Source organism: Phyllopteryx taeniolatus, chromosome 2 (genome assembly GCF_024500385.1).
Source record: "Phyllopteryx taeniolatus isolate TA_2022b chromosome 2, UOR_Ptae_1.2, whole genome shotgun sequence".
In the NCBI taxonomy this organism is placed as follows: Eukaryota; Metazoa; Chordata; class Actinopteri; order Syngnathiformes; family Syngnathidae; genus Phyllopteryx; species Phyllopteryx taeniolatus.
The window spans coordinates 5,139,924-5,153,572 of NC_084503.1; the positions used below are offsets into that span (position 1 = coordinate 5,139,924).

Sequence of the window (13,649 nt, forward strand, 5' to 3'; positions counted from 1 at the left end):
GGAATTGGGGTTGCAATTGGAGAGCCAAATATGAAACTTTAAGCTAAGCCTATATATTCACGAACAGACACGTGATGATTTAGTTCCGCATGGACATACCGCATCGATGCTGTACTCACTGAGGAAGAATTATTTTGTGCGCCAATTAAGCATCTGTAGTACATAAAGATTGAACATAAATAGAAAAGAAAGCCTTTATTGTCATTGTATTGTGCAGACACAACGTCATTGGCGTTAAGAAAATAGTAAAAACACAACCGATAAGAGGAAAAAGAGCAAAACAAATAAAAAGCAAACAAAGATACGGTTTTGCATCAGACAATATTGTTTCCGTCGCGCATGAGAAAGCCCCAACGAGCCGTCTGCGTGCCTGGGCCGAGGCTATTCGCAAACCCAAAGTCGCGCGTCATTCGCAAAAACGAGATTCCACCGTGGTGATTTTTCCTCAGTTTCCTCCGCAGCTTCACTGACCGCTGCTCTTCTCACGAGCACACTTGTGCCTCTTCACCCAACTCTGATCATTGAATCTTTTATGGCACACACTGCAGCTGAACGGTTTCTCGCCGGTGTGCGTTCGCGCGTGTGTCGTCAAAGAGCGCCTCCGAATGAAGCCTTTCCCGCAAACTGAGCAGGCAAACGGTTTTTCTCCCGTGTGTGTTTTTGTGTGCATTGTTAAATTTCCCGTCATCGAGAATCTTTTGCCGCAAACTGAGCAAGCGAAAGGTTTTTCTCCCGTGTGTGTTCTTGTGTGTCTTATCAACAACGACTTTCTGTCAAATGTTTTGTCGCACTGAGCGCATTTGACTCGTTTTTTGTCGGTCTGACTCGACGTCTCCTTTTTGGGGCGTTCCCCGTCGTCATTATCGGGAGAGCGTGACGTCACGTCGTCGCTGTCCGAGAGCGGAGCCAAGAGGCCTCGCCATCGGGGCCCTCCGCTGTGCTCTCCCTCATCATCTTCGCTCTTCAGCATCACACCAGCCAAAGGCAACGTGGTGATTTCATCCTCCTGCGCCTCTTCTTTAATGCGCCGGCTGCATTCTGGCTCCTGATGCTCAACATGAACACCTCGACTGTTGCCTGCAGGACACAAGATGAAAAACGCACAAGCTTAGTCAAGTCTCATGTTGTGACTTTGGTGTTTGATTGTTTATACATGTTTTGGGCAATGATCGATGATCCCAAAAAGGGGAAATTCAAGTGTTAGAGCCATTTAAATAAATCCATGGGCATGGATTTCGTAAATGGGCTTTCACTTGTTCAGTGCACTCAAAGTGCTTGAAAGGTTTTGTGATTTAAATGCACTTTATTTATTATCATACTCGGTTCTTTGTTTTCTTCTCTTACAAGAATCACCATTTTTAAAGAAAAATAAAATAAACTAACTGTATTGTCCTCTTTGAGTGTTTGTCATCTTGAGTGTAAAGAAAAGTCGCCTTTATGTGACGTCATGTAGTGCCCGGATGTTGGACATCGATGCCCTCGAATTGCATGAAATAAAATTGATCACAGACATTGTTCCACATAGGAGGGAGTTCGTCAAGATCGGCGAGTAAGAAGTGTCCGAACCTGCTGTTCGCGGTCGATCCCGAACCCCGCAAACGGCGTCCAGTTGCCGACGTTGTCTGTCGTTCTCCTCTTTTGCGCGACAAAGTTCCTCCTCGTACTGCGCAATCGTTGTCCGCAACAGCACGCAGATTTCCTCGACGGCCGCGCTCAGCCGCGCATGCAGCAGCGCTCGAATCATTTCGACTTTGCACATTTTTTGGGCCCGATCGCAATTTTACAGCAACACGCGAGCTCTGCTGGGCGATGCGTTGCTAGCAAAACGCGTCTCTTTGTTCGCAGATTCTTCTTCTTCTTCTTGGCAAATACCGTTTTTTGGAGCATTCTCGCCACCTACTGGTATGGCGTATAATAATCACTACAATAAATATACTTACTGACTGGATCTTATTTGGTCATTGTGAAGTTTAAAAATATGAGCGAGTGAGAGCGAGGCTAATCGAATTTCTTTTATTTTTAGTTTAGTTTTATTTGGGGAAAACAAACATTTGGATTGTAAACCATTGCAATAATATTTACAGATTAGTGGGCGGTAGCGAGCAGTAGTGAGCAAACCAAAGAAGACGAGGAGAAGAAGAAGAAGAAGAAGAAGAAGAAGAAGAAGAAGAAGAAGAAGAAGAAGAAGAAGAAGACGAAGAAGACAAGAAGCGAAACAAATACCAAAGACGAGTTTTGTCCAAGTGGCTTTGCCGTACTCCTTCTGATCCAGCGCTACTCTTTTATTTTGCTTTTATATTTTTTTACGCTTGACGCAACCACACGAGCGTCACCAAATCTATCTTTCCGAATTAGTCCTTGAACGTAACGGATCGTCGACGCAGTGCGTCCATTTCCACTTCAGCGGATTGAAACACGATTTGTTTCCTTTTGGGTGTTTTGGTGCCCGTTAGCATCTTAGCTCGCTAGCCGCGAACGAAGAAGAGACCGCTTTTTTAAAATTATTATTATTATTTTTTTTTTTTAATTATTTATTTAACATCGCAAGTTGGGGAGCGAACATGTCTGCGAAAAGCGTGAAAGAAGAAGAAGAATGGAGGGAGGAACTTTGTGGGGCAAAAGAGGAGAAGGAGCGACAACAACTGAACAGAACGGGTTTGTTCACGTCCTACTCTCACTTGTTTGGAAACTTCCGTGTTTTTTTTTTTTTTTTAATAATATCTCAGTGTTCATTTCGTGGTTTAAAAAAAAAAAAAAAATTTTTTCATCGCATACATTTACACGAATAACTTTTTCATTGAATCTAATTTGTGTGACAATTGGTTCATATTGGTATCAATTCAAATGAAATTCCAGCCCTTGGAAAAAAAAACAAAAAAAAACTCAGCGATAGCATAAAAAAATAAAAAAATAAAAATAAAACATCGAATCAGCATCGCAATGGCGATGGTACCCGATGTTGATCAGAACAACATCGATTTATGATCGGCTATTGTGGTTGATAAAGCAACTATTTCAGGGTGACACCAATGTGGAGAAGTCATTGAAAAATAATTGATGGCGATTCTGCGTGTCGTTGAAAAGCCATAAATGTATGGTTGCCTGGGTAACATGATTGAAAATGTGGCCATGTTTGTAAGATTGACCGGAAGATCATCACATGGTGGAATCTTCCATATTCCCAGTACCCAGCCCTGTAAGCACTCAAAATCTTTTATGTATTGTATTTTGTATGTATTGATAAAAAATGAGAAAGGAACAAAAGCACAGTTATTTTTTCAAATCGCGTAAAAGTTTTGTTTCAGTTTTTGACGTGGAAAATATAAAATAATATGAGGGCGCCGATCTGCGCCTGCTAGCTAACCCTGTTAGCTTATTGGTGACGACATCCCTCGGTGCCGACGTCACTGTATCTTGGTTTTAGTAAAAAGGAGCGTTGTCGTTATTATTGTGATTAATATTATTCAAAATTGATTGCGGTAACACCTGAATTTCACCTCTGGGGATCAATAAATGATACCATAAACATTGCCAAAACGTGTACACACAATAATACAAAACATCAGCATGAGACTTGACTGAGCAAAGCTCGACTTTAGCAAGCGTGTTTGTCTTCTTGTGTTCCGCAGACGTCGGTGAGGAAGATCTTCGCCCTGAGAAGCAGGAACCGGCGACGCCGCACATTAAAGACGAAGAGCAGGAGGGTGACATCGGCAAGTTTCCACTGACTGGCGTCGCTTTGAAGAGTGAAGAAGATGACGGAGACCGCTGCGGAGGACCCCAATCGCACAGCCTCTCGGCTCCACTCTCAGATAGTGGCGACATCACGTCCCACTCTTCTAATGGTGATGATGATGATGGCGATGATGATGATGATGAACAACAACGCTCGAAAGGTCACGCTGACAACAAATGTGACAAAACGTTTGACGACGAGTTGTTGTTGAAAGGACACACAAGAAGCCATACTGGAGAAAAAACTTTGACCTGCTCAGTTTGTGGTAAAAGGTTCATTCAGAAGGGAGATTTGACAAGACACACAAGAACACACACCGGTGAAAAACCTTTTGCCTGCTTACTTTGTGGTAAAAGATTCTCTTCCACCAAATACTTAAAATTGCACACAAGGACACACACAGGAGAAAAACCTTATACGTGCTCAGTTTGTGGTAAACGATTCTCAACGAATACACATTTAACAAGACACGCAAAAACACACACCGGCGATAAGCCATTCGCTTGCTCCGTGTGTGGGAGAAGATTCACTCAGAAGGTAGATTTAACAAGACACACGAGAACGCACACCGGCGAGAAACCTTTTCCCTGCTCCGTTTGTGGTAAACGATTCACGATGAAGAAAAATTTAACAATACACACAAGAATACACACCGGTGAGAAACCTTTTGCTTGCTCGATATGTGGGAAAATTTTTACTCAAAAGCCGAATTTAAAAACGCACACAAGAACACACGCTGGAGAGAAACCATTCAGTTGCGGCGTGTGCGATAAAAGTTTTTTCCAGAAGCATCATCTTGAACGACACAAGTGTGCCGGTGAGAAGAGCATGGGTCAATAAATATGCACAATAAACTGAAGACACAGAGGCTGCGTTGGGAATCATTGACTCATTTCCTATTCCCAAATCACTATCGGGATTTTATATCGTTGACTAAACTTGTAGTAATTCTGAATGCGAAAGTTATGAGAGAAAGTTGCTGATCGTGTTTTAGAATGAAGAACAACGGAAAGGCCGCCACCGTCGATGAGGCCGGGTGAGGAGGCGGCGGGGTTCCCGGTCGGCTGTCTGGGTCCCGCGAAGGGGGTGGGACCGAAACCTTGCCAGCCGGGAGCACCTCCGGGCTGCAGAAAATGCCGCGTCGCCCAGAGTGCGAGACAAGGGAATTACTCAGCCCGGCTTTCGGTCTTCTGTCTTGCTTCGTATGTTTGTAAAATGTTTTCACCACCGCTTATCGTGGTTAGGGTCGCGGGGCGCTGGCGCCTATCCCGGCCGACTCGGGGTGAAAGGTGGACGACACCCTGAACCGCTCGCCAGTCAGTCGCAGGGCACGTATAGACACGGACAACCATTTGCACCGTCACTGAGTCGGAAGTGAACCCACGCTGCCCGCACCAAAGTCAGGCGAGTGGACCGCCACACCATCAGTGACATATATATATATATATATGTATATATATATATATATATATACACATACACACACACACACACACACACACACACAGTGGGTATGGAAAGTATTCAGACCCCCTTAAAAAGTTAACTATATTGCAGCCATTTGCTAAAATCATTTAAGTTCATTTTTTTCCCCCACATGAATCGACACACAGCACCCCATATTGACGGGAAAAAAATGAATTGTTGACATTTTTGCAGATTTATGAAAAAAGAAAAAGTGAAATATCACACAGCCAGAAGTATTCAGAGCCTTTACTGAGTATTTAGGAGAAGCCCCTTTTGAGCTAATACAGCCATGAGTCTTTTTGGGAATGATGCAACAAGTTTTTCCCACTTGGATTTGGAGATCGTCTGCCGTTCCTCCTTGAAGAGCCGCTCCAGTTCTGTCAGGTTGCATGGTGAACGTTGGTCGGTGGGCAGCCATTTTCAGGTCTTTACGGAGATGCTCCATTGGGTTTAAGTCAGGGCTCTGGCTGGGCCATTCAAAACAGTCATGGAGTTGTTCTGAAGCCACTCCTCTGTTATTTTAGCTGTGTGCTTAGGGTTATTGTCTTTTTTGAAGGTGAACCTTGGGCCCAGTCTGAGGTCCTGAGCACTCTGGAGAAGGTTTTGGTCCAGGACACCACTGTACTTGGCCGCATTCATCTTTTCTTCAATTGCAACCGGTCGTCCTGTCCCTGCAGCTGAAAAACACCGCCACAGCGTGATGCTGTTGGGTCTGTATTGGACAGGTGATGAGCAGTGCCTGGTTTTCTCCACACATGCCACTTAGAATTAAGGCCAAAAAGTTGTATCTTGGGCTCATCAGACCAGAGAATCTAATTTCTCACCATCTTTGAGGCCTTCAGGTGTCTTTTTTTTTGCCAACTCCATGCGGGCTTTCATGTGTCTTTCACTGAGGAGAGGCTTCCGTCGGGCCGCTCTGCCAAAAAGCCCCGACTGGTGGAGGGCCGCAGTGATGGTTGACTTTCTAGAACTTTCTCCCATCTTCCGACTGCATCTCTGGAGCTCAACCCCAGTGATCTTTGGGTTCTTCTTGACCTCTCTCACCGAGGCTCTTCTCCCCCGATCGCTCAGTTTGGCCGGACGGCCAGCTCTAGGAAGGGTTCTGGTCGTCCCAAACGTCTTCCATTTAAGGATTATGGAGGCCACTGTGCTCTTAGGAACCTTAAGTGGAGCAGAAATATATTTTGTAACCTTGGCCAGATCCGTGCCTTGCCACAATTCTGTCTCTGAACTCTTCAGGCAGTACCTTTGACCTCATGATTCTCATTTGCTCTGACATGCACTGTGAGCTATAAGGTCTTATATAGACAGGTGTGTGGCTTTTCTAATCAAGTCCAGTCAGTATAATCAAACACAGCTGGACTCCGATGAAGGTGGAGAACCATCTCAAGGATGATCAGAAGAAATGGACGGCACCCGAGTTCAATGAGTGTCAGAGCAAAGGCTCTGAATACTTATGGCTGTGTGATCTTTCAGTTTTTCTTTTTTCATAAATCTGTAAGAATTTCAACAATTCTGTTTTTTTTATGTCAATATGTGTACATTAATGAGGGAAAAAAACGAACTTAAATGATTTTAGAAAATGGCTGCAATGTAATAAGGAGTGAAAAATTTAAGGGGGTCTGAATACTTTCCGTACCTGAGTCACTGAGTAATCAAAGGTTACCGGTAATGTGGTAATGCTGTAAAAAATACTATACACTATATGTACAAGCAGCACATCGACTGTCCTACCAAGGAAAATAACATTTTGGACCACTGCTATACGACGCTAAAAAACACATACTGTGCCAAACTTCGTGCAGCACTGGGCTCGTCCGATCACTGCTTAATTCACTTAATACCAACGTACAGGCAAGAACTTAAATGCGTGAAGCCGACAGTGAAAACAGTGAAAAAAGTGGACCAATGAAGCAAAGCTGCAACTTCAAAGCACACCCAGATCACTGTCATCGGCCTCATCGAGGACGGTGACGAGTCTGCATATCGACAGGAAGCGGAGCGGCCGACACAACAATAGCAATAGTCCGGTGCAATGACCATTGTGCAAACGGCGCCGAGACTTCAAGCGAGTAGTGCGATCGTCTGGGACAATGTCGATTGTGCAAATGGTGCAGATACTCCTCAATCATTGTGAAAATGGAGCAGATGCTACTCTGGCATGAGTGGCCAGTATTGGTCATTCAAACGAGAGGACTCTGCATCTTTTTGCACGATTGTCAAAAAATAAAGAACTAAATACATTTGTACCGGCATCACCAGATTACTAGCGACCTTTTATTTATTGCTCAGTGACTGTTTTTTTTTTCTCAATGTCTTTATGTCTCCAAAGTGTTCTCCATCTATCGACTGTCTGTTGTCGTCCAAGAGCGGCTCCAACTACCGGAGACAAATTCCTTGTGTGTTTTTGAGACATACTTGGCAAATAAAGAGGATTCTGATCTCTATAAATAAAGAAATAAGCAACTTATTACATGTGGAACAAATAGATAGCGATAAAGATGTCTTAAAATGAAAGGAATGATTCGGGAACATTTTGAGAAACTGGAAAACAATTATGAATTAACACATTTGAATGAAATTAAAGTATTCTCATTGTAAAACGGGAGCAACGACAATGGAATCAGATGTGATGGGTAAAGATTTGAGAGCGACAGAATAAAGAGAAGTGTCACATCGAAAATCTTTTCTTTATTGATGAAAACCAATAATTCAAGCACATGGTGGCGGTAAGTTCCTATAAATTATGAGCAAACCGCCGTAAAAAAAATTAATAATTAAAAAAACACAAAAAAACAAAGGACAACAAACTAGCAAATTATAAAATATGTCCAAGTGGTGTTGCCGTACGACTTGTTTTGCAGTGTGACGCTGTTGCGGTTGAGCGAGCACACGAGCTTCACTCGATCATTTTTCCCGAATTTGTACTTGGGCGAAGCGTCGACGCAGTACGTCAATCTCCTCTTAACTGCACCAAAAACAACATTTGTTCCAATTTCTTGTCCGGGTGAACTCGTCTCGGTGCTACTCGACGCTTGTCGAGTGAGTTGCGCTTAGCTTAGCTTAGCCTAGCTTAGCTGGTTAGCCGCTAACAAGGAAGCGAGGCCCTTTGGCTCAGCGGACATCACGTGTCGGGGGTCATCGCGCGAGAATGTGCGCAAGAACGACGGCAAAGTGCAAGGGGGAACTTTGTGGGAGGAAAGAGGAGAACGAGCTACAACAAATCGGGTCCCACGGAGCAGGTTTGTTTGTTCACGTCCTACTCTCATTTAATTAGTAACGACTAAATCAATTCAGTATATTTGATATCATAATCACTGACGATTACATCATTGTTTTCCATTTAAAAAAATCTATCTGTATGACAACTCCATTTCCCTCCAATTAAAGTTAAACACCATTTATCTGTTCCAGCCCCCCGAAAAAAACAAACAACTCTTTGTTACGTTTTTTTAAAACATTTTTTTATAAACAACAACAAAAAAAAAAAACACTGGAGTATAAAAACATTAAAACACACACAGTTACAAAACGCTTTCACAAACGCGTGCTAAATTGAGACGGATTTAAAAAGGTTTCAAAAGACGTTTGTAAGATTGATTGTTTGTTCTGTAACTCTGTTTTTGTTGCCCATGTTGTGTCTTTGCTTTTTGAGACCCCATCGAAAACGAGATGCTGCATCTCAAGGGTTTAATCCTTAAATACATTCAAATTCAAATATGTAAATGAGTTTTTAGCGAGTTTTTAGTTTCGCGCTTGTGTTGTCCAAATGTGCTGGTGATGTGTCGTCAAATAATACTTTTAGGATACAAGTTCTTACGGCTGCTAGAGAGGTGGGTAACCTGCGTAGTTTATTATTATTATTATTTTTTTTTTTTAACTCTGCAGTCCCACTGGCCCAAAAAGACCCAATAGGACTCCTCCTTCAGCTTGAAGGCATCCCTGACCGCATCTTATGTTCTTAAAAAGAATATTTATTATAATTATTATTATTTTAAAAAAATGCAGCCCTATGGGGGGGACAAGCCAGTGCAAACTGTAGGCCGGTCCCAAGCCCGGATCAATGCAGAGGCTTGCGTCAGGAAGGGCATCCGCCTTCAAACTTTGCCAAACAAATATGAGCGTTCATCCAAAGAATTCCATACCGGATCGGTCGTGGCCCGGGTTAACAACGCCCGGCACTGTTAACCTGCAGGGCGCCGGTGGAAATTCAGCTACTGTGGCTCGAAGACGAAGGAGAAGAGGAAAGCACAGAGCCTAGAACTGTATGTGGGGACTGTGAATGTAGGGACTTTAACAGGAAAATCTCAGGAGTTGGTTGACATGATGATTAGGAGAAAGGTTGATATATTGTGTGTCCAGGAGACCAGGTGGAAAGGCAGCAAGGCTCGAAGTTTAGGGGCAGGGTTGAAATTATTTGACCATGGTGTTGATGGGAAGAGAAATGGAGTCGGGGTTATTTTACAAGAAGAGTTGGCTAAGAATGTCTTGGAGGTGAAAAGAGTATCAGATCGAGTGATGAGGCTGAAACTTGAAATTGAGGTGTTATGTGTCATGTGATTAGTGGCTATGCCCCACAGGTAGGATGTGACCGAGAGGTGAAAGAGAAATTCTGCAAGGAGCTAGACGAAGTAGTTCTGAGCATCCCAGACAGAGGGAAAGTCGTGATTGGTGCAAATTGTAATGGACATGTTGGTGAAGGAAACAGGGGTGATGAAGAAGTGATGGGTAAGTATGGCATCCAGGAAAGGAACTTGGAGGGACAGATGGTGGTAGACTTTGCAACAAGGATGCAAATGGCTGTAGTGAAAACTTTTTTTTCCAGAAGAGGCACGAACATAGGGTGACCTACAAGAGCGGAAGTAGAAGCACGCAGGTGGATTGGATCTTGTGCAGACGATGTAATCTGAAGGAGGTTACCGAGTGGTAGTGGTAGGGGAGAGTGTAGCTAGACAGCATAGGATGGTGGTGTGTAAAATGACTCTGGTGGTGGGGAGGAAGATTAGGAAGACAAAGGCAGAGCAGAGAACCATGTGGTGGAAGCTGAGACAGGACGAGTGTTGTGCAGCTTTTCGGGAAGGGGTGAGACAGGCTGTCGGTGGCCGGGAGGAGCTCCCAGAAGACCGGACCACTGCAGCCAAGGTGATCAGAGAGGCGGGCAGGAGAGTACTTGGTGTATCTTCTGGCAGGAAAGGAGAGAAGGAGACTTGGTGGTGGAACCTCACATTACAGGAAATCATACAAGGAAAGAGGTTAGCTTAGAAGAAGTGGGACACTGAGAGGACCGAGGAGAGGCGAAAGGAATACATTGAGATGTGACACAGGGCAAAGGTCAAACAAGAGGCATGTGATGACATGTATGGCAGGTTGGACACGAAAGAAGGAGAAAAGGATCTCTACATGTTGGCCAGACAGAGGGCTAGAGATGGGAAGGATGTGCAGCAGGTTAGGGTGATTAAGGATAGAGATGCAAATATGTTAACTGGTTCCAGTAGTGTGCTGCATAGATAGAAAAAAATAGTTTGAGGAGTTGATAAATGAGGAAAATGAAAGCGAAGGAGGAGTAAAAGAGGCAAGTGTGGTGGACCAGGAAGTGGCAATGATTAGAATCAGAATCATCTTTATTTGCCAAGTATGTCCAAAAAACACACAAGGAATTTGTGTCCGGTAGTTGGAGCCGGGCACGGTGGCCGACTGGTTAGAGGGTCAGCCTCACAGTTCTGAGGACCTAGCAATAGTCCGTAGCAATATAGCAATGACCATTGTGCAAAGGGCGCCAAGACTTCAAGGAGTCTATGCGGTTTAAAGTGACGAGTAGTGCGATAATCTGGGACAATGTGCAAATGGTGCAGATACTCTTCAGTCAGTGTGCAAGTGGGGTAGATGCTACTCTGGCATGAGTGGCCAGTATTGGTCAACAACAGATATGCAAATAGCGCAGCGAGACTACTATAGTGAGTGCACGAGTAAAATATAATTGGCCCCACAGAAATGTGACAACGAACTCAGACAAAAGAAATTGGCAGCATCTTGAATTGGAATTGTAAGTTAGCTGTTTAAAAAGTTGGTTGCAAGAGGGAAGAAGCTGTTGGAATGTCTGCTAGTTCTAGTTTGCATTGATCAGTAGCGCCTACCCGAGGGAAGGAGCCGGAAGAGCCGGTGACCGGGATGCGGAGGGTCCGAGAAGATTTTGCACGCTCTTGGGAAGTTAGAAAGGCATTAAAGAGGATGAAAAATGGAAAGGCAGTTGGTCCGGATGACATTCCTGTGGTGGTATGGAAGCATCTAGGAGAGGTGGCTGTGGAGTTTTTGACCAGCTTGTTCAATAGAATTCTAGCGCGTGAGAAGATGCCTGAGGAAAATGAAGATGTTGAGGTTCTTTCTAGGAGTGACCAGGTTGGATAAAATTAGAATTGAGCTCATCAGAGGGACAGCCAAGGTTAAATGTTTTTGGGACAAAGTTAGAGAGAGCAGACTTGGATGGTTTGGACACGTCCAGAGGAGAACAAGTGAGTATATTGGTAGAAGGATGATGAGGATGGAGCTGCCAGGCAAGAGAGCTAGAGGAAGACCAAAGAGAAGGTTGATGGATGTCGTGAGGGAAGACATGAGGGCAGTTGGTGTTGGAGAGGGGGATGCAGGAGATAGGCTTACGTGGAAAAGGATGGCGCGCTGTGGTGACCCCGAAAGGGACAAGCCCAAAGGAAAAGGAGAAGATTATTAAAAATTGACTGCTTTAGCATCAGAATTTCACCTCTGGGATAAATACAATTGTAAACATTGCCAAAAACGTGTACATACAATATTACACAACATCAAAGTCACAACATGAGATTTTACTGCGTAAAGCTTGACTTTACCAAACCATGTGTGTGTTTCTTCTTGTGTCCTGCAGATGTCTGTGAAGATCTTCGTCCTGAGCAGCAGGTGCCGGAGTGCCTCCACATCAAAGAGGAAGAGGAGACACTAGAGCCTCTTTACATTAAAGAAGAGGTGCTGGAGCCCCTTCACATTAAAGACGAAGAGCAGGAGGACGAAATCACCAAGTTTCCATTGACTGGTGTCATTCTAAAGCGTGAATATGATGATGAAGACCACCACGGAGGATGCCAATCGGACAACCTCTTGGCTCCACTCTCAGATAGTGACAACATAACGTCACACTCTTCTGACGAAGATGATGATTATGATAATGGTGATGATTATGATGATGAACAACACTCGAAAGAGGATATATGCGACACTGACAACAAATTCATCCAGTGTTCTCACTGTGACAAAACATTTTACAAAAAATCATTGTTGAAAGCACATACAAGAACACATACTGGAGAGAAACCTTATGTTTGCTCAGTTTGTGGTCAAAGATTCTCTCGAAAAATACATTTGACAAATCACACAAGAACACACACTGGAGATAAACCATTTACCTGCTCAGTTTGTGGTCAAAGATTTTCTATAAAGGCAAATCTGATCAGGCACACAAGAACACATGATGGAGAGAAACCTTTTACTTGCTCAATTTGTGGTAGACGATTTACTCAGAATGGAGATTTAAGAATACATGCAAGAACACACACTGATGAGAAACCATTTTCCTGCTCAATTTGTGGTAAAAGATTCACTGTGAAGAAAAATTTAACAAGACACACAAGAACACACACTGGTGAGAAACCTTTTGCTTGCTCAGTATGTGGGAAAATGTTTAACAGAAAGACAAATTTAACAACGCACACAAGAACGCATGCTGGAGAGAAACCATTCAGTTGCAGTGTATGTGAAAAAAAATTCTTTCGAAAGTATCAGCTGAAGAAACACAAGTGTGCTAGTGAGAAGAGCAGCTGTCAATAAAGTTGCAAAATAAACTGGAGAACCTGAGGCTACGTTGGGAATCATTGACTCATTGCTGACTTCTGAATCACAGGGATATTTCTATAGCGCACTATATTGTAGGTAATTCGGAAAAATTCTAGAAGCAAAACTATTGAGATTGAAAGTTAATGCTCATCTGTAAGAATGAGGAACTATGTGGAAAAAGGTATGAAGCCTAAAATAAGCAAATGTGAAGTAAATGGGGTCACACAGTACAGTGCTGTGAAAAAAAGTATTTGCCCCGTTCTCAAATTTTTATTTTATTTTTTATAGTTTGCCCACTTTAATATTTAAGATCATCAAACAAATGTAACTACCAGACAAAAAACAACACGAGTAAATGTAAAATGCAGTTTTAAGTGGTGATTTATATTTATTAAGGAAAAAAAACTATTCAATGCACTGTGTGGAAAAAGTAATGGCCCCCTAAACCTAAGAACTGGTTGGGGGTAGGGTGTGCTAAATGCCTTCCAAACATTTACCCAAGGCCGGCCCGATTTTTGGTGGAGGGTAATCGACATTGCATGTGGGCCCCGAATCGATAAATACGTGTCACATCCACATCACGTGGGGG

At 43.4% G+C, this 13,649-nt stretch overlaps 3 protein-coding genes across 3 annotated transcripts; 2 read left to right on the top strand and 1 right to left on the bottom strand.

The window, feature by feature from the left end:
* Positions 1–180: 180 nt before the first annotated feature.
* LOC133469124 (zinc finger protein 391-like) lies at positions 181–1,886 on the bottom strand. The gene is made up of 2 exons (XM_061755785.1): positions 1,567–1,886; positions 181–1,077 (listed from the first exon to the last, which is right to left on the bottom strand). Exons 1-2 carry the CDS (start codon positions 1,757–1,759, stop codon positions 464–466), a joined length of 807 nt encoding a protein of 268 aa, XP_061611769.1. The 5' UTR covers positions 1,760–1,886; the 3' UTR covers positions 181–463.
* A 270-nt stretch (positions 1,887–2,156) lies between these two features.
* LOC133469080 (gastrula zinc finger protein XlCGF17.1-like) lies at positions 2,157–4,604 on the top strand. Its single transcript, XM_061755677.1, has 2 exons — positions 2,157–2,655; positions 3,630–4,604. Exons 1-2 carry the CDS (start codon positions 2,562–2,564, stop codon positions 4,574–4,576), a joined length of 1,041 nt encoding a protein of 346 aa, XP_061611661.1. The 5' UTR covers positions 2,157–2,561; the 3' UTR covers positions 4,577–4,604.
* A 3,436-nt stretch (positions 4,605–8,040) lies between these two features.
* LOC133469075 (gastrula zinc finger protein XlCGF17.1-like) lies at positions 8,041–13,081 on the top strand. The gene is made up of 2 exons (XM_061755663.1): positions 8,041–8,445; positions 12,099–13,081. The coding sequence occupies exons 1-2, from the start codon at positions 8,355–8,357 to the stop codon at positions 13,052–13,054; spliced, it is 1,047 nt and encodes a 348-aa protein (XP_061611647.1). The 5' UTR covers positions 8,041–8,354; the 3' UTR covers positions 13,055–13,081.
* Positions 13,082–13,649: the final 568 nt, after the last annotated feature.

Bases quoted from the DNA above. Each gene is read 5' to 3' on its own strand.
- LOC133469124 (XM_061755785.1), bottom strand. From the start codon at position 1,759: ATGTGCAAAGTCGAAATGATTCGAGCGCTGCTGCATGCGCGGCTGAGC. The intron at 1,078-1,566 runs GTTCGGACACTT...TGTGTCCTGCAG, and splicing joins GGATCGACCGCGAACAGCAG to GCAACAGTCGAGGTGTTCAT.
- LOC133469080 (XM_061755677.1), top strand. From the start codon at position 2,562: ATGTCTGCGAAAAGCGTGAAAGAAGAAGAAGAATGGAGGGAGGAACTT. The intron at 2,656-3,629 runs GTTTGTTCACGT...TGTGTTCCGCAG, and splicing joins ACAACAACTGAACAGAACGG to ACGTCGGTGAGGAAGATCTT.
- LOC133469075 (XM_061755663.1), top strand. From the start codon at position 8,355: ATGTGCGCAAGAACGACGGCAAAGTGCAAGGGGGAACTTTGTGGGAGG. The intron at 8,446-12,098 runs GTTTGTTTGTTC...TGTGTCCTGCAG, and splicing joins AATCGGGTCCCACGGAGCAG to ATGTCTGTGAAGATCTTCGT.